The sequence below is a fragment of the Schistocerca serialis genome, chromosome 6 (assembly GCF_023864345.2).
Source record: "Schistocerca serialis cubense isolate TAMUIC-IGC-003099 chromosome 6, iqSchSeri2.2, whole genome shotgun sequence".
NCBI classification, from domain to species: domain Eukaryota; kingdom Metazoa; phylum Arthropoda; class Insecta; order Orthoptera; family Acrididae; genus Schistocerca; species Schistocerca serialis.
In genome coordinates this window covers 309,796,730-309,820,751 of record NC_064643.1, presented here as the reverse complement: position 1 = coordinate 309,820,751, position 24,022 = coordinate 309,796,730, and the positions used below count along the sequence as shown (strand labels likewise).

Here is a 24,022-nt window from a genome sequence, read left to right as displayed (position 1 = left end):
CAGTTAATACCAATTGACCTTCACAGGTTTATCGGAGGACCTTGACCACCACGTGGCGACCGGCTGGCCGAAGGAGCAGTGGACGAGGAGATGAGTGCGTGCAGAGGAGCGGCAGAGCTATGCTACACGTACACCTGCCTTCCGGATGCGTAGTGGCTGCTGCGCGGCCGGAGGCGGCTGCGCAGGTGCACAGACGCCGTGTGTATATATAGAGGGCGCGCCGCGGCAGTACAGCCACACCACCAGACGCCACCATGATCCGCCTCTCCATCGCACTTTCGCTGCTCACGCTGCTGGCTGCGCCGGCTGCCGCCCAGGTAAACGCCGCGGCGTCGCTGTGTTTGCCTTCAACCTACTGCGTTAGGTTCACTAATTGAATTGCTATTTACTAAAACCGGAAATTACATGACTGATTTAGCGTCCGTATTAAATTATTTGCGAACTCAGTTCTATACTACATCACCTTATACTATTCTCTGCTATACGTTTATTATTTGTCTTTGCAGTACACTAATTTATGCCTTTCTTTAGTTCCAGTCACTGATCATAAACATAGTAAGACCATCGATTTCGATCCATAATGACCATCTTCAGATCAGATTAAAACAGAAGAAGCCTTGCATCATCCCAGTGTGATTAAGGCTAGCGTCGTCGTAACTTCGTTTCATATCTCATGACGATACCTCCTTGTTTTAATTATATTAGAATAACAGAAGGGTTAGTCTGTTTTAATCTGCAGATGGTCTTCATGGATCGAAATCGATAGTCTGACGAAAAGTTTTTTGTAATCCTTTAATGTAATTAAAGTAATAAATTCTCTGGATTCTGGATCATTGGTTTCATTCACGACAATGCAGCAGCATATGAAACTAACGTATATTATTTTATAATCAACTTCTAATTACAGCTACTGGATCTACTGAACAATGCCAACTGTAAGTGTTTTCTTTAAAGCGTGACGTCAGTCATTGCGTACGTAGGTGGAACATTTTTAATTATTATTTCAACAGTAGCTGTCGTTCGTGTACTTCCCTGGCAACTTCGTTAGCTCTGAGTGGCGCGGTGGATAGTGTCCCTTAATAATCATATGTTTATCTAGTAGTGTTGGCAGCCAATTAAGCGAATGACGCCTTGTATGGTGTTGTATGCGTGCCCTGTAAAGAAATACTAGAGATGAAAAGTGCAATTCTTATCACGATACTGCTGCTCTGCTTTCGATCTTCTGAATTGTGATATATACGTTTACTTCACTGTTCAATATATTGTACGTTTATGCACAGTTTTATCGAGGTTTGGTGACAGACTAATTTATATCTTTCTTTAGTTCCAGTCTCTGGTCAGAAACATAGTGAGAATATCGATTCCGGTCCACTGCGTAGCTCCAGGTCTATGTTACGACGGTAGGTGACAGTCTGATGGTGCGTTGGTGCAGCCAACGTTGGCGTCGACGAATATGTCATGGGTTCTTGCTTTACGTAGTTAATTGTTAAAAGTGCGTCCCTGATTGAAATTACTATTCTCGCTCTGTGATATGATATTTTCACAAGTGTAATATTCTTGAAAGAGAGATGAATAAGAAAATTACCACCCAGACTCACGTAATCCCGTACAGTACCAGCCAATGTAACAGTTATTGTGTTGGTAATGTTTTCTTATTGTTAATGACGTCACTAACTGGTCGTTTCTTAACGATTGCATTTGTACGATGTTAAACGACTTTCTTAATCTTTTATCTATTGATGGACATAACAGCTACGTTTGTAATTACATCTGGTGTACGTCTACATCAGCATACCGCAAGCCACCCAAGATGTGTAACGGAGAGTATATCTTGTACCTTTCTCCTTGTACCATATGTGAATCGTTCATGAGATGAATAATTTTAAGAGGTTTAATTTCTTCCATTGTCTCGTCATTGTAATTGTAAGAGATTTATATGTTAGGAAATAGTGTGTTAGACTACTCATGTCATGCATTCTCGGAATTTCAACAGTAAACCTGTGATGCACAACGATTCTGTAGAAGCGCCTGCCACTAAAATTTGTTTAAAAACGCTATAATGCTTTTGCGTCTTCTAAATGATATCTTCGTTGCTTCGCCACTATTTTGTCTACTATTGCAACGTGAAAGGGTCCCAGACTGATTAGGAATACTTAAGAATCGATCCGACGGGCAGGGATTAATTACATTTGCTTAAAACTCATTCGCCAACGGCCTTGCCGCAGTGGTAACACCGGTTCCCGTCAGGTCGCCGAAGTTAAGCGTTTTCGGGCTGGACTAGCACTTGGATGGGTAACCATCCGGACTGCCGAGCGCTGTTGGGAAGCGGGGTGCACTCAGCCCTTGTGAGGCAAACTGAGGAGATACTTGAGTGAGAAGTAGCGGCTCCGGTGTCGGAAACTGACATATGGCAGGGAGAACGATGAGCTGACCACATGCTCCTCCATATCCGCATCCAGTGACGCGTATGGGCTGAGGACAACACGACGGCCGGTCGGTGCCGTTGGGCCTTCATGACCTGTTCGAGAGAGAGAGGAGTTGAAATTCATTCAGTTAGTATCTTGGCATCTGATTTTCCTATTTATTTTAGTCATTTTTTTAAGTTGTAGTTTCCAGTAATTTATTAACAATTCATATCTGTTGATAAATCGTGACTGGGACTCGTAGATGAACATTGTCTAACGTATAAATGTGTACATGACACGGAACATAGATTTGAATCTAAAATGGCCTTCCCTGAGATCGAAAGGGGTCGCGAATTGTCAACAATACTTAAATTGCAAATGGAGATCCGATCATCATTTACAGCTACGTATCAGGCTTCCACTTGCTACTGTGGAAACCAGGGCCGATTGTCTGTGGACACATGTTTCTTAACAATATTCTAAAATATCTGTAACGCTTCTGAAATTTCACACATGTGTCCGTATGTTTGCTGTTGTCTAAAAGTTTCTTGCGTATACCATACCATTAAGAAATTTAATTTTCTTTACGGATATTCTTAAAACATTCTGAGTCGGCTTTCATACAGGAGATTTGCATTTTTGTATTTTCTAGATTTTCAGAAAATACGTCAGAATCATCTGTCATTCCAACATTGATCACTTTAGAAGACAGTGTTTCCTCCAGTTGTACTAGTTACTTCATATTTATTTTTTACATTACATTTTTATTGAAAGTAATCTCTTGACAGTTTTATGCTTTGAACTTCTAATTAATGTAATTTTAATTCACATTTCGCAATTTCAGATCTACTGTAAAGTCATAAGCTCTTGTCATAGGTTGTATGGACAGGCGAACTTTGGCGCCAGGTCGTAGTTACCTAATTACTGTGTTGCATTTGCTGAAGAAGACAGCAGAAAATAATGTATATTTCGGTATTGTTTTCAAAAAGCCACAAATAAGTAAATTCTTTCTGATCATACTTTAAAAACTGTTACTCCGTGGAGATGTAGACATTTGGCTAAACCTAAACATTATTGGTGCATCACAAAGTGTGGGTGAATTTGAAGTGACACATGTAAATTTACGCGCCAAAAACAATTCTGTACAAGGGTAATCTTTAAAATTTGCCATTGATAAACGAGTACATATACGACGACGGAGCAGCTAAATACAGTGTCTGACAACAGAAGTGTAGCACGCAGAAAATAGGGGGAAATGAAATGAAACTTCTCAGGTAGAGAACGATTGTGATACTCTTGCAGTGATTAAAAAATCGAGTCACACCTACAAGGAACTTGGCAATATGGGCTCACTTAACAGTATGACGTTACAACCTCTCAGGCCTGCATCCATGCACTAATTCTGGTGGAAAGGTCGTCATAAAACAGTTGTATCCTCTCTGGAGACAGACTGGTCCACGGCTGTTGTAACTTGACCTCGACAATCTGGGTATTGGCACTGAGATGGACTCGACATGCAAGATGGTCCCACACATGTTCTACTGTGAACAGATCGAAGAAACGTGCTGACCGTTGGAGTACCTGATCATCATGCAGACATTTCCAAAAGACGCGTGCTATGGATGGACTAGCGTTGTCCTGTTGAAAAATGGCACCACGATACTGTGGCGTGAGTCGTATCACGCACTATTTTCGTGTCACAGCGTTGTGCTGTCAGAGTTTCCTCTGTCACTGCCTGCCATGTTCTTAAGTCTTACCCAATGGCTCCCCACACCATGACTCCAAGAGTAACTCCGCTGTGCCTCTCCAAAAAAGAAGAATAGGTTCTCTGTCCAGGTCACCACCATAGTCGCCGACGAAGGTCATCTGGGACCTGGGGTAGCAAAGAACCGTGATTCAGCAATGAACACAGTGCAACATCATTCATTAATAGTCCATGCTTCCTGATCACAGCACAACTCTAGAAACGCAGTAGTTTGTACTGTGGTGTTAACGGTAGCCTACACATGGGACAGTGATTCCCTAGTCCGGCTGCTGCCTCTCCACAGTCAGTGGTGCGGGACGACACAAAATGTCGCAGTGAGTCCGTAATTTGTTCTCGCATGGCGGGTGTAGATGTGATGGCGTTACGAGTTGACTGATGCACAACACGGCGATCCTACCTTGTAAAGGTCAGATGTGGTCGACTGGAACTTTATCAACTAGTACGAATGCTCTCGGATCCGCATGCGGTCCAACATCGTGCCACTATCATGGTCAAATGCTTCATAAAATGGCTCTGAGCACTATGGGACTCAACTTCTCAGGCCATTAGTTCCCGAGAACTTAGAACTAGTTAAACCTAACCAACCTAAGGACATCACACACATCCATGCCCGAGGCAGGATTCGAACCTGCGACCGTAGCGGTCTCGCGGTTCCAGACTGCAGCGCCTAGAACCGCACGGCCACTTCGGCCGGCAAATGCTTCATATATCTGGATGTTGCATGACTCGACCTGCCGCCCAAATGGACATTATAATGAGACCCCGTTCTGTCAGGTGCTGATAACGCTGTCTCACTCATGGATGTGACATCCTCGTATCGTTCACAGTGATTAGACGAAATCTGACTCTGTTAAAAACCCTTTCATACCCTATCAGGCCTGATAACAACATGTACGTCGAACGGAACTGATGTACGTTCATGCCCTTTCAACCTCTGGCAGGGAATTGCAACTCTGGTCATGTATATACCCACTGATAGTACGCACGTGTACGAAGTTACACTGATATCCGACATTGTCTTCTGAGTGCTTAAGTTTTTTTGACAGGCAGTGTAATTACTTTACCATACTCATATGAATCTGGACACTTGACATCGCACGGAGTATTCACATATTGCTGGAACATTTAATTCAACATGTACCGACGAAGGCCGAAACTAGAACAGTCGTGATCTGATAACAAATTTTAATATCGATAAAATGTTTTCAGTAACTTCCAAACCGCACTTTAACCTTTAACAAAGTGGAATGGCAACTAACAGCCTTTCCGTGTTCGTTGTATTTATGTCTCGCATTCCACTACATATGAGTACCACTGCACTGAAAAATGTTCTACTTAAATTCATAGTTTTCTATTGTATTTGTGTTGTAGCAGCATGAATAAGCGTCTAACCTAACTTTTTTTCTTTTATACATTAGAACTGAGTTTCAGAAACACTGTCCTCAAATTCGTCTTAATATTTGAGTCCACAAGAACACTTTTTGTCGAAGAAACTATTCTACTACATCTGTATGCTTCGAACATATTCCTTAACATCGTGTCGCATCTTCTGAACTTCCACTATAAACAAAAAACCAATAGTATCCTCACAGGTACTTTTCAACACTTGTGTGTCTCCTTTGTCGTTTATCTGTACTATTAATTACTGATCCGTTCAGGTTATTCCACTTTTCATGTGTTTGGGAAGAATATTCAAACACCAAAGATGGTATCGTGCTGTTTTACCTCATCTCCATTATGAAAAAAAAACAAGTAAAATGCATTCGGAAACGAAATAAATTGTGCACACTCGATATTCAATGTGATAGCAAAAACGGAACGTTGCGACCACTCTAAGCGTCAGATTATTGTGGCTGATTTCTTGACATCTTCCTCAAATGGTGTACGTGTGAATGTTGTGATTACTAAGTAACTGTAGAGCTCTTTTGTCTTTATGTTCATAAGTATTGAAACGAAACTGAATGAATAGATGAAATATGGATTTGTCATCCACCCTATTCCTCTATGAACATCAAAATCGTTCGTATGCATTAATGTCCATTTCCATAAAGATGAGCACAGTAAGCAGTGTCTTATGCATACACTTCATTCGAACTTTCAGTATGGTATGAAAGTTGTTTCGATACTTCGACGCAGATCATGTGCATAGTGTACCGTAGCTCCTCCTCCCTATACCAATCAACTTGTCTAGTAAATTCCTGTTATGAAAAGATGTAACATACCAGGATTTTTACATCATATTACAGACTGTACATCAATGGGTTTTTGCTTAGAGCTGTGAAAGGGCGATCTAATAGTTTTGTCTCAGTTTAACTGAGTGCTGCGACATAAAACTATCAACAAACGTTATCAAAACAGAGTACTTTTTATGATACATGTAACCTTCAAATCGCTGTCACATTAATACTTACTGGAATATAAAACTGTGTTGAGTATTCCAATATCATGGCAACTTTCGTTTCACTGTCATCAAAAATATGTGTATAATTACCATGGTTTAGAATTAGGGGAATCTCATGCTAGTAAATGATGTTAGAAAAAACTGGTAGTTGAAAAAACTTTAAGGTATGGACTTCAATAACTACGTAAGCTAGGTGATTACATTACTGACTATGGCACTCATGAACAAAATTAAACTGGGAGAAGATGCAGCAGGGGTATGGCCATAGAAGGCACTATCTAAAAAGACACGTATCACGGTGGGATTCATTAGCACTGTTTCAAGAATGGGCCTTCAAAGGAGACTCAGACAGCTTATTACATTTCGCAAAAGAACTATAGCCGTCACATCCAAATGTAGATGCAGTGGAAGCTGTCAGGATGCGCCGTATTAAAACTCGTCCGAGTTTCCCAAGGGATTTATTATTTCCAGCTACAGTGCCCCTATCCCTCTCGGTCTGTGTCACCAGGTTCCACAATGCTGAGGTCACCACTTCGCATCCGTAGCTTGTGGTCGTGCGGTAGCGTTCTCGCTTCCCACGCCAGGGTTCCCGGGTTCGATTACCGGCGGGGTCAGGGATTTTCTCTGCCTCGTGATGACTGGGTGTTGTGTGATGTCCTTAGGTTAGTTAGGTTTAAGTAGTTCTAAGTTCTATGGGACTGATGACCAAAGATGTTAAGTCCCATAGTGCTCAGAGCCATTTGAACCACTTGAGCCATCACCACTTCGCAGTCTATGAAACAGCTTGGCGCGGAATGTGTGCCTCAGCGACCTGTGCAATGCACAGCTGTGTGTTGATCTTGTACGGCAGCAGAGTTGTGACATCAGGATGTTCCAGCAGTTGACTCAGCAGTGTTTGTCCCTGCCACCTCAGTGTCACCCGCTGGGAGCTGCAAAGCAACCTGCGGCGTACTTCCTCGCCGGCGTGGCTAAGATCGCCGCGACAACAAGTACCTGCAATCCGGTGTCCGAATCTGCGGCCCTCGCATCGGGATGCTTCTGGCGTCTGTTGGGAGCCAACAAGATTGCCCGCAGTAGCGAGCTGTGGTGTGGCCAACCAGTGGCTGGCTGCAGACACTGCGTTGGCCTCAGAGCGTAGAACAAGTGATCTACCATGGACTGGAACGCTGGCGCCCCATCTGCTGCTGCCTGTAGCCGGTAGCGTGACATGCCCCGTCATCCAGGAGAGCTGTCCCACTTGAATGCCTTGTTAGTGAAACAGCGCTTATTTATAAGCCGCTGTGCGCCTCTGTTTTGCTAACCCGTCACTCCAAGTCATGTGCTCTTAACAACTGGGTTGGGCCAGTGGGCCCCTTCTGCCTGTAACTTGCACCATGCACACCGCTGCGTCTACTCTTTTCAGTAGGAGGCCTCCATTCTACTTTGCAACCGCTGGTAGCGTAACTTACTGTCAGCTGGCCTACACCTGGTTGTAACTTGTGCACTCAGAAACATTGCACTGAAGCTAACCTTTACCCATCTTAAAAGGTGGTGCCGCAACAGAACAATGAAAGGAAAATAGGAGACGTTAAGAGCTATTGAGGAGGCTTAGCGTCAGCCGTCTTTTTCTCATTTCATCCGAGAATGGATCAGAAAATTTAGGCGGGACAGCAAGTACCCGGAAGTAAATATTTAGATTTGATGTAGTTTGAGATATTTACCTTAGGTGATTCAAAGGAACAACGAAGAATGACTGGAGAAGCCGTGTTCCTTTGGAGTATATGTCCAGTGCCTTGTCAATGATTCATTTTTGGGAACTATATGGCTGAGCAGATAGGCTACATTCTGACAGCTATGCGGAATGCGAGGTACTTCCAGCATGTTGGAGCTTCATGCCAATCCAATACACATGTGAGAGAACCTCTCAACTCTGTCGGGGATAGGAAATCGTAGTACTATTACCACCAAGCTCTCCAGACTTAACACCATTATATTTTGTTCAAAAGCGATGAAAAATGAAATTCGATACAGGAAGTGAGAATCTGAGGTACATCATGAGCCCTGCTGCCCTCACAAGGAACTGCAGTCTTCAGTACCAACGAGCAGTGAATCTTATCTCGGACTTTTCAACAGTTTACGCTGGATCGTTTAAACGTTACTGTGAACTATTTTAAATTTGTAATCTGGAAATTGGCCAAAGTAAGAGATATAAAAAAAATAGCCTCGTGTCGTAACTAACATTACAGGTATTATCTCTGGAACCAATTTAAACAGAGCATTAAACAGAGTGTACATCAGTTCTGACGTTTTTCATCGAATAGCCACTCATGTCAACATCGAAACTTTCGTTCTGATGCACACTGTCTAAAGAGTTGGTGCACTGGTTGAATGCATTACATTAGCAATTAAAGTCAACAATTCATTACTGGCACCCAACAGACATCATAAAAGAAATCTACGCTGGTTGGACACAAAAAATGTGCAATGTCTCTCTTCAGAACGTGACGCCCAGCAACCAGTAGTTTTACTCTGCCTGTTGCAAGTCTAGAGGGATGCCTTCTGTTTTAAGATTTCTGTAGTCCTAAGTCTTGAGTTAAAAGTTTCATAGGACCACTAATTCATTTTATTGAGTTTCATTTAGATGCAGATGACAAAGTTCTCTTAGATAAAACATCCTATCGTAGGGCTCGTGTTTGTTTACGAAATTTGGTCTAAACGTGAGTTAGTTAAGCCACTTACTCAGCGCAAAATAGTTTCACCGTTTTGCATATTGGTGGAGCTATTGTAAACAGAAATCGAACATCGGTCTGTCAGTGTAGTGGTCACTGCGGTATCTTAACTCAGCACACGCGTCATTTCTAGGAGTGCCAGTTCAAATTCTGTTACAGTTCATTTGTTCGTTTCTAACAAATGATCGCTAGATATCTGAACGGCTATCTGAATTTTCGCGAGGATCGATCGTTTAACATTATTGTTATCAATAGTTTTGTAGTCTATGAAGATGTTTCCTTTTATGAGCGAAGTCACAGTGAAAACCACGCGTCATTATCGTGCCTACTGTCCATCCAAAGTTTTCCATATGCACCACCTGGTAAAAGGAGTGAAGTCCCCAGAAGGCATGGTTGTACCTACATCTACAGAAATACCCTATAAATCACACTTAAGTGCCTGGCAGAGGGTTCATCGAACCACCTTCACAATAATTCTCTACTATGCCAATGTGGAACAGCTCTTGAAAAAAAAGAGCACCTATATCTCTCCTTGTGAGCTCTGATTTCCCTTGTTTTATTATGATGATCGTTTCTCCCTCTGTAGATCGGCCTCAACAAATTTTTTCGCATTCGAAGGAGAAATTTGTTGACTGAAATTACATCGGTTGATTGGTTGATATGGGAGGGGACTAAACAGCGAGGTCATCGGTCCCATCGGATTAGGGAAGGCAGCCAACCGTGCCCTTTCAGAGGAACCATTCCCGCATTTGGCTGGAGTGATTTAGGGAAATCGTGGAAAGCCTAAATCAGGATGGCCGGATGCGGGTTAGAACCGTCGTCCTCCGAATGCGAGTCAATTGTGTTAATGACTGCGCCACCTTGCTCGGTTTGAAATTAGGTGAAAAGTTTGCGCCTCAGCGAAAAATGTCTTTGTTTTAATTATGTCCACCGCAAATCTAGTATCATCTCAGTGACACTCTCTCTCCCCTATCTCTCGATAATACAATACGTGCTACTCTTCTTTGAACTTTCTCGATGTAGCCAGTTAATTCCATCTGACAAGGATCCCACACCTTGCAGGAGTATCCGAAGTGTACGGACAAGCGTAGTGTAGGCATTCTCTTTAGTAGATCTGTTGCTTCTTCTAACTGTTATGTCAATAAAACGCAGTCTCTTTTTGGCCTTCTACACAACATTTTCTATCTCCTCTTTCCAATTTCGGTTGTTCGCAATTGTAATTCTTAGTGTTTAGTTGAATTTACGACCTTTAGATTAGACTGATTTATCGTGTAACTGGAATTTACCAGATTTCTTTTAGCATTCACTTGGACGATCTCACATTTTTAATTATTTTGGGTCAACTGCCAATTACTGCACTATACACATATCTTTTCTAAATCGTTTGGAAATTCGTTTTGATCTTCTGACTCCTTACTAGTCGATAAACGACAGCATCATGTGCAAACAGCCTAAGATGGCGGCTCAGATTGTCTCTTAAATCATTTATATAGATACAGAACAGCTGAGAGCCTATATCAGTACCTTGGGGAACGCCAAAAATCACTTCTGCTTTACTCGACGACTTTCTGTCAATTGCTACGAAATATCACTGTATGTCAATGTAGCTCGGAACATGTACACATCATCAGCGGATACCGAGCGGTTCTAGGCGCTACAGTCTGGAACCGCGCGACCGCTACGGTCGCAGGTTCGAATCCTGCCTCGGGCATGGGTGTGTGTGATGTGCTTAGGTTAGTTAGTTAGGTTTAAGTAGTTCTAAGTTCTTGGAGACTGATGACCTTAGAAGTTACGTCCCATAGTGCTCAGAGCCATTTGAACCATTTTTGAACCATCAGTGGATATGTAAATGATTAGTGGCAATATTCTGTGACGGATAGAGCAGCCACCACGGTGCATTAGTGTCGTTTGTGTTAAACGTTTTGCCTGGTTTGTAGGGTAGGTAAAATGCGTGAACAGCGTGAGGTGTTGAATTATTATTGTGAGGGACATAGAAACGCCTCGTACTCGTGTGAGACAGAAATGGAAACGGGCCTCATTAAAGGTCTCCATTTGGCCGCTTGGTTGAATCGTGCAGTAACTACATTTGTGAAACAGTGGGATATGACTGTGCTCCGATGTTGGACGTGAGGACACGTGTAGTCCTCAAAGTCCCAGTTGCCGACGTATGACCATCACAAGTGAGGATCGGAGAACGATTTTGCACCAATCGCATTATAACCCCTAAACATCTGCACCTACCGTCCTTGAACAAGTCATGGATTCCCTTCACAACTCTGCATGAATCCAACATCGTTGGTTGTAGACTAGCAACAGCCGACTAGTGGATTACCTCCTCACGCACAGGCAGCCATCAACGCCACAATACAATCTGTGTTTGGAGTGGTATCGTGAGCGAAAAGTATGGACTGCTGAAGAATGACATCGCACTGTTTTCAGATGAGTCGTAGTTCTGCACTAGCTAGTATTACCATCGTCGCTGACTATGGTAGCTACCCGGGAAAGTTTCCATTCTTCCAATTTATTAGATATCCACAGCAGTGTTACTAGCGGCGTCATGGCGTACGGTGCCATCGGAGGTCACAGCCGGTAGTGTTTGAGGTAACTATGACGGCGCGATGGTACGTCACAAACATCCTGCGTCCATAAGTGTTACCTCTAACGGGAGGGTAACAGAGTGCCATTTTGTAACACAATAATGCTCGTGTAGAATGGGTACTCGTCTCTATGAACAGTCTGCATAGTACTGAAGTACTGCTGCAGGGAGCAAGATCCCCAGCATGGAAATCCGAGCTGATGTAACCGCCATTGTTAATTGACATTGGAGGAATACTTCCGATGGGCCATCGATGTTGCTCATCTTCCAACCGACTGAAGTACATACTTACAGGTAAGAAATGCTGCTCTAGTAGGATATTCTTCTCCAGCGTATCTGAGAAACCTGTGTTGAATGTTTTAGGAGTACCAGAGTAACATTTGCTGCATCTAAGCATGTACTTCAGTAGTGTGAAAGATATAAGAAATCGGTCAGTGGCCACGAAGTTACTAAGAGACGTCGCCAAGGCAGAGCTGTGTAAGCATGGTGTACCATTTCAGCTCGTTATCTGGTCAATTTCTGAATAAATCCTCCAACATTCTTGGCGACATTAACTGCAGTCTACAACTCGCAGGGCTAATGGTCGACATTTCCTAGATTAACCCGTTCCTATTAGATCTGACGTAATTAAATGCTAAAAGTTATATTAAATTCACCGAAAGTTTAATTTTGACTTTTCTGTGTTTGAATTAGTCCTTCCGCGTAGTATTTTTTATTTAAAATCCTTCGCAATTTTTCTGCACTTGTTGTTTGCTACATTTCTAAATGACTGATGTTACTGCACTCATGTCTTCTTCTGAACACTTTTGTACTTCATTTCTTCTCCTCAATCAGTAATTGACTTCTGTATCCTGATGTTTCTTGGCACTTAGCTTCCTTGTTCCTGTATTTGTACGTCCATATTCTGTGATTTCCATTTTGTAAATATGTCCATTCATTTTCAACTGAACTGCCTACTGTAATATTCATTATCCAGCTCGCCTCAGCATTGCTCAGTACATCAGTATTCGACTTATTTCCAATTTTGTTCTTCCGACGACAGTCTGAAACCTCAGTTTCCACTTCATCATTACTAAACAGTCGATATTTCTAACAATCAAATAACTGATTTCGAAATCTCTGTATGACAAACATGTAGCTAGCAGAAGTCTTCGAACGTCTCCAGGCCGTTTTCTAGTATACCTCCTCCTCTTGTCATTTATGAACAAAAGATTCGCTATTACTAGCTGAAATTTGTTGCAGAACTCAGTCTCTCTCTTCTGTCATTCCTACTACCTATCCCGTATTTTTCAGCAGCTGTCTTGAGTTCTCTCCTCTGTTATAGCGTTCCAATTATCCATGCTCATTAGATTTTTAATACTGAGTTACGAGTTCACTATCGTCATATATTTTCTACGTCTCTTCGTCTTTTGCTTGTGATGTCAGAATATATACTTCTGTTGTTGATGGCGGCGGTTTTCCGCCGTTTCTGGTGAGAATAACCCTAACACAGAACTGTTATCAATTACTGGCTATCTGCCCCACCATCTTACTGATGACGAACCCTTCTTTGCTTACGCCACTTACTGCGCTGTTAATATAACCACGCACTCGTCCGATTACAAATCCCTATATACTTTCCACTTCACATACCGACCTGCATCGTACAAGGTAATTTTTAATTATCGTTTAAAAACCCCCAAAGTGACGTCGAGACGAGTAATTTAATATAAGACACATCGGCAGTCATATGTCGGATTATACTCCAAAAGGGGATGACAAACATTAAGCATGATACGTCTTACCCAAAATAAGGAGATTATTTTCCAGCGTGTGCATGAAGAAATGATTGGGTGATGTGATTCTTGCTTTCAAGGAAACGGTATGAATTTCGCCCGTCTTTTCTAAGTGATCTGTTGTAAACATAGAAGTTAAAAAATTATTGTCCTCGGAGTAACCAGACATAAACTGGTCTTATTTTCTATTTCTTTCCTTTCGTCTCTTCTTTTCTTAATTATAGGTGTTATTTAGTTAAGAAAATAAAAACCATTTACTGGTAACGCCGAAATTCGGAAGCTTGTACTCAATTACTTTTGACGCAATGCAATTAATTTTTGCTGTGCAATACTTTGCAATAAACTAGCAGAGGGCGCTAAACTGGTAAATAAATTAATACCACACTGCAAACACGTAATTGTCCCACGCAAGGAAAGAAAAACTGCCTGCCAGACGGAAGATTCGAACCCTAAGGTCCGGAGCCACACCGTCGTGAATAGTTAACTTTGATCCACCCCCCCATGAACCATGGACCTCACCGTTGGTGGGGATGCTTGCGTGCCTCAGGGATACAGATAGGTGTACCGCACGCGCAACCACAACGGAGATGTATCTGTTGAGAGGCCAGGCAAACGTGTGTTTCCTGAAGGGGGCAGCAGCCTTTTCAGTAGTTTCAGGGGCAATAGTCTGGATGATTGATTGATCTGGCCTTGTAAAATTAACCAAACGGCCTTACTGTGATGGTACTGCGAACGGCTGAAAGCAAGGGGAAACTACAGCCGTAATTTTTCCAGAGGATATGAAGCTTTACTGAATGGTTAAATGATGATGGCGTCCTCTTGGATAAAATAATCCGGATGTAAAATAGTCCCCCATTAGGATCTCCGGGCGGGAACTGCTCAGGAGGACGTTCTAAGGATCGGAACGTGGATTGTCAGATCCCTTAATCGGGCAGGTAGGTTAGAAAATTTATAAAGGGGAATGGATGGGTTAAAGTTAGATGTAGTGGGAATTAGTGAAGTTCGGTGGCAGGAGAAATAAGACCTCTGGTCAGGTGAATACAGTGTTATAAATACAAAATCAAATAGGCGTAATGCAGGAGTAGGTTTAATAATGAATAAAAAAGTAGGAATGCGTGTAAGCTACTACGAACAGCATAGTGAACGCATTATTGTAGCCAAGATAGACAGGAAGTCCACGCCTACTACAGTAGTACAAGTCTATATACCAACTAGCTCCGCAGATGACGAAGAGATTGAAGAAATGTACGATGAGATAAGCGAAATTATTCAGATACTGAATGGAGACGAAAATTTAATAGTCATGGGTGACTGTAATTCGATCGTAGGAAAAGGAAGAGAAGAAAAAGTAGTGGGTGAATATGGAATGTGTGAAAGGAATAAAAGAGGAAGCCGCCTGGTAGAATTTCGCAAAGAGTATTATTTAACCATTGCTAACATTTGGTTTAAGGATAAGTAAAGAAGGTTGTATATGTGGAAGAGACCTGGAGACACTGGAAGGTTTCAGATAGGTTACATAATGGTAAGACAGAGATTTCGCATCCAGGTTTTAAATTGTAAGACGTTTCCAGGGGCAGATGTGGACTCTGACCACAATCTGTTGGTTATGAGCTGTAGATTAAAAATGAAGAATCTGCAAAAAGGTGTGAATTTAAGGAGATGGGACCTGGATAAACTGAATGAACCTGAGGATGTAGAGAGTTTCAGAGAGACCATTAGGGAACAACTGACGAATACGGGCGGAAGAAATACAGTAGGCGAAGAATGGGTAGCTTTGAGAGATGTAGTAGTGAAGCCAGCAGAGGGTCAAGTAGGTATAAAGACGAGGGCTAGTAGAAATCCTTGGGTAACAGAACAGATATTGAATTTAATTGATGAACAGAGAAAATATAAAAATACAGTAAATGAAACGGGCAAAAAGGAGTACAAACGTCTAAAAAATGAGATTGACAGGAAGTGCAAAACGGCTGAGCAGGGATGGCTAGACTACAAATGTAAGGTTGTAGAGGCATATATATCCAGGGGTCAGATAGATAGAGTCAATAGGAGAATTAAAGAGACCTTTGGAGAAAAGAGAACCACCTGTATGAATATCAAGAGCTGAGATAGAAAACCAATTTGTAAGCAAAGAAGGGAAAGCCGAAAGGTGAAAGGGAAAGGAGTATATAGAGGGTACATACAATGGTGATGTACTTGAGGGCAATGTTATGGAAATGGAAGAGGATGTAGATGAAGATGAAATGAGAGATACGATATTGCGTGAAGAGTTTGACAGAGCACTGAAGAACCTAAGTCGAAACGAGGCCCCGGGAGTTAGAGCTACTGATAGCATTGGGAGAGCCAGCCATAACAAAACTTCTCCATCTGGTGAGCAACATGTATGAGACAGGCGAAATACGCTCAGACTTCAAGAGAAATACAGTAATGACAATCCCAATGAAAGCAGGCGTTGACAGATGTGAAAATTACCGAACTATCAGTTTAATAAGTCACGGGTGCAAAACACTAACGTGAATTCTTTACAAACGAATGGAAAAACTGGTAGAAGCCGACCTCGGGAATGATCATTTTGGATTCCGTAGAAATACTGGAACACGTGAGGCAGTATTGAACCTACGACGTATCTTAGAAGATAGATTAAGGAAAGGCAAACGTACATTTCTAGAAGCTGTAGACTTGGAGAAAGCTTTTGACAGTGTTGACTGGAATACTTTATTTCATATTCTAAAGGTGGCAGGGGTCAAATGCAGGAAACGAAAGACTATTTACAATTTACACAGAAACCAGATGGCAGTTATAAGAGTCGAGGGACATGAAACGGAAGCAGTGATTGAGAAGGGAGTGACACAGGGTTGTAGCCTATCTATGACGTTATTCAATCTGTATACTGAGCAAGCAGTAAAGGAAACAAAAGAAAGGTTTGGAGTAGGAATTAAAATCCATGAAGAAAAAATAAAAACTTTGTGGTTTTCCGATGGGATTTTTATTCTGTCAGAGACAGCAAAGGACCTGGAGACCAGGAGAACGGAATGGACAGTGTCTTGAAAGTAAGATATAAGATGAACATCAACCAAAGCAAAACGAGGATAATGGAATGTAGTCAAATTCAATCAGGCGATGCTGTGGGAATTAGATTAGAAAATCAGGCACTTAAAGTAGTAGATGAGTTTTGCTATTTAGGGAGCAAAATAACTTATGATGATCGAAGTAGAGAGGATATAAAATGTAGACTGGCAATGACAAGGAAAGCGTTTCTGAAGAAGAGAAATTTGTTAACATCGAGCGTAGACTTAAGTGTCAGGGAGTCTTTGCTGAAAGTATTTGTATGGAGTGTATCCCTATATGGAAGTGAAACATGGACGATAAATAGTTTAGACAGGAAGGGAACAGAAGCTTCCGAAATGTGTGCTACAGAACAATGCTGAAGATTAGATGGGTAGATCACGTAATTAATGAGGAGGCACTGACTAGAATTGGGGAGAACAGAAATTTGTGGCACAACTTGACTAGAATAAGGGATCGGTTGAAAGAGATCACTAATTTGGTATTGGAGAGCAGCGTGGAGGGTAAAAATCGGAGGGGGAGACAAAGAGGTGAATACACTAAGCAGATTCAGAAGGATGTAGGCTGCAGTAGGTATTTGCAGATGAAGAAGCTTGCACAAGATAGAGTAGCATGGAGGGGCATCAAACGACCACAACAACAACAACATTGGGATGATCAGGTGCGACAGACCAGTAGCCACAACCCCATAACGTGCTACGAGGCACACTATCTGGTGACGTCACATTTTCAACATTTACCGTTCACTTTTTGGGTGTTTCCCGACGTTTTGTGCCTTATACTAAATTACGTGTCTCAGCGTCATCTACGTCGCTTCAAATGTTTTTGAAAGTTACTAAGAAACACCCTGCAAGCAGGCTGAGCCCTTATAGTTTTCTCTTCAGGTTTTCTAGCTTTCCTATTACTTTCATACTTCTGATATTCCACGCTCCGACTCGTAGAATGTTACGCTTTTGTTGGTTATTCCGTTGTTTTGTCGTGGTTACCTTACCTTTGACAGACAGCTCCCGCAGATCCAAAAAGTGGGCTAGTGCAGAATCATTTGTCAATGGAAGGATCAGCGCAACACTTTCTCAGTTACATGTTACATGTCCTGTGAATATGTTTATGGTTTCCATTATCTTCTGCATCTTTATGCCGTCAATAATAGTTTATTCTTCTACCTTTTTTCGCCGCTCGGTGTAGCCGCGTGGTCCTAGGCAGCTTGTCACGGTCCGCACGGCTCCCTCCGTCGGAGATTTGAGTGCTCCCTCAGGCATGGGTGTGTCAGTTATCCTCAGCGTAAGTTAGTTTAAGTTAGATTAGGTAGTGTGTAAGCATAGGGACCGATGACCTCAGCAGTTTGGTCCCATAAGACCTTACCTCAAATTTCCAATTTTTTTTCTCCCTTTTAGGGTCAACTTTCAACCAAACGGCAAGATGGTGGCCAGACCCTCCACACTCTTTTAAAAAAAAAAAAAAAAAAAAAAAAAAAAAAAAACGACACTTTATCCTACAACCGTGACTGACAACTTTTATCGGGATTTTAAGCAGTGTCTGAGTTCGATCCCCGTACCAAGAACGTTTTGATTGGTGGTAAAAGACGATATACTTAAGCCATGGTCATCAACTTTTGGGTTAATATCTTTCAAGAGTTGCCAGTCAATTTCCTTCCCTATCTGAGGTTTGCAACGCTTTCTACTGAAGTCGTCGTTGACGGAACGTTAATTTCTAATCTTCTTTCCTTCTATCACCATGAATGTATCCGAGTATATACCTTGTCCAAATAACTATCATGGTCTTGATTGAAAGACGTAGGTAGTGGTTTATGCATGCATAAAAATGTATTGAAAAAAATGTGTGTGTATCGTTTACAGGACAAGTACCCGGATACTTTCGACCAGCTGGACATAAAGGCGCTGCTGTCTGACAAGGCTCGCATTGAGGCCGCGATCCAGTGTCTGAACGAGGATGGCGACGGCGCCTGCAGACCCGCCGGAAAGTTGCTTAAGTGTAAGTATAGAAGCGTACAGAACAAACTGAAGTTTATAATTTGGAAAGTCTCTCTGTATTTATCAGTCTCGTGTGAAGTGCTAACTTAGAACTGTTGCTGCGTGCTGCCATACTGTCATGAGATATTTTCGAATGCAGATTGACAGCATATATTAAAATGAAAGAGTATTAGCTTCCCACCAGACTAGCGGTTAGCGATGCGTAATCTCGTTTACGGGTTTAGCTTTGGGTCCTCAAGGCGGAAAATCAACTCTGGAAGATGTGGATTAAGCTCTTCTTTAAACTTAAGTCGCTGCTACTTCCAAATTTTTTACTTCGTGTGATCGATAAATTGCTCTAGCGGCTTCGGTATGAGCAGTGATTACGTGGCGAAACACCTAGATATTGATGATTAGATCCCGTATAGCTGCCAGATTGTGGCGAACCTGATTTCTTCGAGTCACCCGCTGATCGAAATCGTCCCAGACATTTTGTGTGTTTTTAAGCTCGATTGATTTAGTAGGCGAATCGACACGCTGTAGGGAACTTATCGTCAAACCAAGAACGTATACTCGTAGACATGTGAACAAGCTTGTTGTCATTGTGGTAGACAGAAAGTTTACATAATATTCCTCTTGAAGCAGAAGAAACAGTTTCCTAGTTCGTGTTTACTGTGTCCTGAATGAATGGGCTGGAGTCATATTACGAAAACACCTCAAAATCATCACAGAACAATTTCCAGCCCCCACCACTCCATATATTCACTGCAGATTAAAAGCTTCATTGGGTTGTTGGCGCATTCGAAGCCTTGCATCATTTGTGAAGTAAAATCTTAATTCGTGGGACGTAAACAGTACACGCCCGCAATACGGTATTATCCAGTTCCTGTTTTTTTTTTTTTTTTTTTTTTTTTTTTTTTTTTACCGCATTGAGTGCCTTGATCTCCATGTGAGCAGTGAGTGACCTTTCGCGAGGTACCTAGCACCAAATGTAAATACCCTGCAGTTACTTTCACAGCGTTCGCTCATATTCTAACAGAAAAGTTGGAAGCAGCAGTCCCCCTTCCCCCCTGACTGGCACATACACACAATCCACTCGTACCAGGTTTCATATTTGCCCTAAGAACAAATTTCATCGACTATTTAAGGCCCGCATCTCATGACGTACACTATGTCCTGGATTCCTACAGTTAGACCTTGGTTCCTCGCGAAGTACTTTGTGGCAGCTTATGTCGGTGAACTAGGTTCTTGACAAGCTGCTCGCTGGTGATCAAACGCGGCCTATTGGACTGAGATCGCTGGCGGTCTGACCAGCGGCAACTTGTAGACATCATTCCTGATCATGCGTTGTTTAGTTATTTCTAAGCATATTAAGCATTTCGTACAATCACACCACTGATATTTTGATTAGAACTGCCCAATGAGGTTCCAGCGTAGACTCCGTTGTCTCCTGGCACTCGAAATAAGGCATTATATACACTATGTGATCAAAAGTATCCGGACACCTGGTTGGAAATGACTTACAAGTTCGTAGGGCCCTCCATAGGTAATGTGGGAATTCAGTATGGTGTTGGCCCACGCTTAGCCTTGATGACAGCTTGCATTCTCGCAGGCATACGTTCAATTAGGTACTGGAAGGTTTCTTGGGGAACGGCAGCCCATTCTTCATAGAGTGCTGCACTGAGGAGAGGTATCGAAGTCAGCATTCCAAAACATCCCAGAGGTGTTCTATAGGTTTCAGGTCAGGACTCTGTGGAGGCCAGTTCATTACAGGGATGTTAACTGTCGCGTAACCACACCGCCACAGGCCGTGCATTATGGATAGGTGCTCGATCGTGTTCAAAGATACAATCGCCATCCCCGAATTGCTCTTCAACAGTGGGGAGCAAGAAGGTGTTTAAAACATCAATGTAGGCCTCTGCTGTGATAGTGCCACGCAAAACAAGGGGTGCAAGCCCCCACCATGAAAATCACGACTATACCATAACACCAGTGCCTCCGAATTTCACTGTTGGCACTACACACACTGGTAGATGACGTTCACCGGGCATTCGCCATACCCACACGCTGCCATCGGATCGCCACATTGTCTACCGTGATTCGTCACTCCACACAACGTTTTTCCACTGTTCAACCGTCCAATGTTTACGCTCCTTACACCAAGCGAGGCGTCGTTTGGCATTTAACGGCGTGATGTATGGCTTATGAGCATCCGCTCGACCATGAAATTCATGTTTTCTCACCTCCCGCCTAACTTTCATAGTACTTGCAGTGGATCCTGATGCAGTTTGGAATTCCTGTGTGACGGTCTGGATAGATTTCTGCCTATTACACATAACGACTCTCTTTAACTCTCGGCGTCTCTGTCAGTCAACGGACGAGGTCGGCCTGTGTGCTGTTGTGCTGTACGTGTCGCTTCACGTTTCCACTTCAGTATTACATCGGAAACAGTAGACCTAGGGATGTCTAGGAGTGTGGAGATCTCGCATACAGACGTATGATACAAGTGACACACAATCGCCTGACCACGTTCACAACCCGTGAGTTCCACAGAGCGCCCCATTCTGCTCTCTCACGGTGTCTAATGGCTACTGAGGTCGCCGATATGGAGTACCTGGCAGTAGGTGACAGCACAATGCACCTAGTACGAGAAACGGGTATTTTGGGAGAGTGTAAATTGGAAATTTGTGGTAAGGACTATGGGTCCAAACTACTGAGGCCATCTGTCCCTAGGCTTACGCACTATTTAATCTAACTTAAATTAACTTATGCTAAGGACAATACACACACACCCACGCCCGAGGGAGGAGTCGAACCTCCGACTGGGGGAGCCCCTCGAACCGCGACAAGACGCCGTAGACCGCAAGGCTACACAGAGCGGCTTTTAGGGGTGTCCGGATACTTTTGATCACATACTGCAGTGGGATATGGGCGTCTGTCGTGATTTGTTCCTCGTACAACAAACTAGATAAGACGTCACAGAAAGGTACATGAGATCAGACGATGACAAAAGGCTTTAGCATAGTCCTAAGACCATGCTCGAATAGATGATACTTTCACTTGCCAGAAAAGTGTTCATTTACACTGCCCTTGCTGAAGATACAACTACTGTCGAATAAAATCACAATCCCTACCATCTATATGTGAACGCTCTATCGAAAACATACAGCTACAATTAAAGGGCATCGTGCATTGGATTCTGTTTGTATAACTTTTTAGAATCTTATGTGGTGTCCCACATACGGCAATTATGTTTACATGAGCGTTATTGTTGTGTACCCGCGTAGTCAGCGCGTACACAACTTTCCCACTAGAACGCGCCCCACTAAGCACAACAGCGCAGGCGCAGCGCTCGTCCATCTCCGCATTACGAGATGGCGCTGTCTTAGAGACGGACCAAATTCTGCTTCCGCCGATCCGCGTATTAATATGTCACGCAGCCAATGAGATTGCTGCTAACGTAGAACCTTTTCTCCTCGAGGATCACACTCGCGCAGTGATACATGAACGCGCGAGGTATCATAACGAGTGTATAGACCTCCGATTAGTCAGTCTGCTTTAGTCTGCCTTAGTCTGCATCAGTCTGCATTAGTCTGCATTACTCTGCATTTTTCTGCATTAGTCTGTAGTCAAGTTTCAGTCAGCGCCTAATAAGATTTTCATATTCCTGTACATAGCCATGAAGATAAATGAATAGACACTTTGTCAAGTATCAGAGATATGTGAGAATAAGATTAACGTACCAAGACCAAAGGAACTTCAGATTGTCAATTGTAAATAGCATCCAGAACCAAGCTAAGTTATTTTTAGGATTGTTATTATTTTAATAAATGTGTGTGAAAATTAATCAAGTTCTGTTTAAAGTTGGTCACCATCAATCTGCTACTCTAAGCGTGCAAGTGGCATTTCTATCGTCTGACCTAACGGCAGAAGATAAACACGCCACAATAAGACCACGAGACATATTGCTGACACTCGCCTCCTTCCTTAGAGCGACAAGTCAAATAATCTGATGATGGGTGTACCGAAGGTCTTTAAGTACGCACACCACAGTTATGCTGCAACATCGTGTCATTACATCACTGTATGTTCTTCCGCAGCGGTGCTGGCCGAGATCGTGAAGACGGACTGCGCCAAGTGCACGGAGACACAGAAGGAGAAGGTGGCCAGCTTCTTTGCGCACGTGTCGCAGCACTACCCGGAGCAGATGAAGAAGCTGCTGGACAAGTACGACCCGAGCAAGGAGTACAGGGCCAAGTACGCCCAGAAGTGGGCCGCCGATGGAATCAAAGTGTGACCGCTCTCCCCTCCATTCATACTCTACTTCCTTACAGCAGCTCAAAAGCATCGTCCGCATCGCAGGGTTTCTGCATCGTACTCCGAGCATCTCATTCTGAATAATATGCCATCAAAATGCTGTTTTAAGCGAAAGTAATTAATAAAGATTTCGTTTGTAATCTTAATTGAACTCGTTCCTAACTTGCATTGTTTTCTTTCCTACATTTCCTCCATAAGTGTGTGAAGTCATTCTTGTCAGAATGAAATGCTTTTCTTTCGGTCCGAAACAAACATACTAATGCATCAAAGTCTGTGATGATTATTTGACAAACCTAAGTATTATACCAGTGAGTCGAGGAACTATCGACTGTTATTAGTTTATGCGTACATTGGCAATTAAAAAAATAAAATAAAAAACAGTGACTTGAGTAACCATGAGTCGATTAGTCCTTAGCCCACCTCTTCTTACTAGGCAAACGCAAATTAAACAACAAAGTGAATAAATTATCGTACTGTATGACACATGCTAACGGAGTTTAATTAAATAACAGATCGACAAATAAATTCAGAATAAGTTTAAATAAGCTTTGCTGTCGGTCACATTGTACAACGACGGAAAAAATCGCAACACCAAAAACTAGTTAAGGTAGAGTAACGAAATTCCAGGAATACATTTGTCTACGTAACATGTGTAACTGATGAACATCGCAAGGTCATAGGTTAATCTAAATGCGAGATAAATTCTGCGAATATGAAACGCTAGTGCATTAATAACGGATGTAACCGACAGAATGTTGAATACAAACATGCAAACTTGAATGCATTGTGTTGTACAAGTCCCGGAGTTCGTGGGATGGAGTTCCATGCCTGTTGTACGTAGTCCTTCAATACAGTGACAGTTAAGGCTATTTGTGGATGACGCTGGAGTTGTCGTCCGATGATGTCCCATATGTGCCCTATTGGAGACAGATCTGGTGATCGAACAATCCAAGGCAACATGTCAGTGCGCTATAGAGCATGTTGGGTTACAGCAGTGGTACGTGGGCGAGCGTTATCATCTT

General features: G+C 42.6%; 1 protein-coding gene across 1 annotated transcript; it reads left to right on the top strand.

The window, feature by feature from the left end:
• Positions 1-178: 178 nt before the first annotated feature.
• LOC126484281 (ejaculatory bulb-specific protein 3-like) lies at positions 179-23,146 on the top strand. Its single transcript, XM_050107707.1, has 3 exons — positions 179-317; positions 18,570-18,705; positions 22,784-23,146. Exons 1-3 carry the CDS (start codon positions 255-257, stop codon positions 22,978-22,980), a joined length of 396 nt encoding a protein of 131 aa, XP_049963664.1. The 5' UTR covers positions 179-254; the 3' UTR covers positions 22,981-23,146.
• The last annotated feature ends 876 nt before the right edge of the window (positions 23,147-24,022 follow it).

Bases quoted from the DNA above. Each gene is read 5' to 3' on its own strand.
- LOC126484281 (XM_050107707.1), top strand. From the start codon at position 255: ATGATCCGCCTCTCCATCGCACTTTCGCTGCTCACGCTGCTGGCTGCG. The intron at 318-18,569 runs GTAAACGCCGCG...TATCGTTTACAG, and splicing joins CTGCGCCGGCTGCCGCCCAG to GACAAGTACCCGGATACTTT. The intron at 18,706-22,783 runs GTAAGTATAGAA...GTTCTTCCGCAG, and splicing joins CGCCGGAAAGTTGCTTAAGT to CGGTGCTGGCCGAGATCGTG.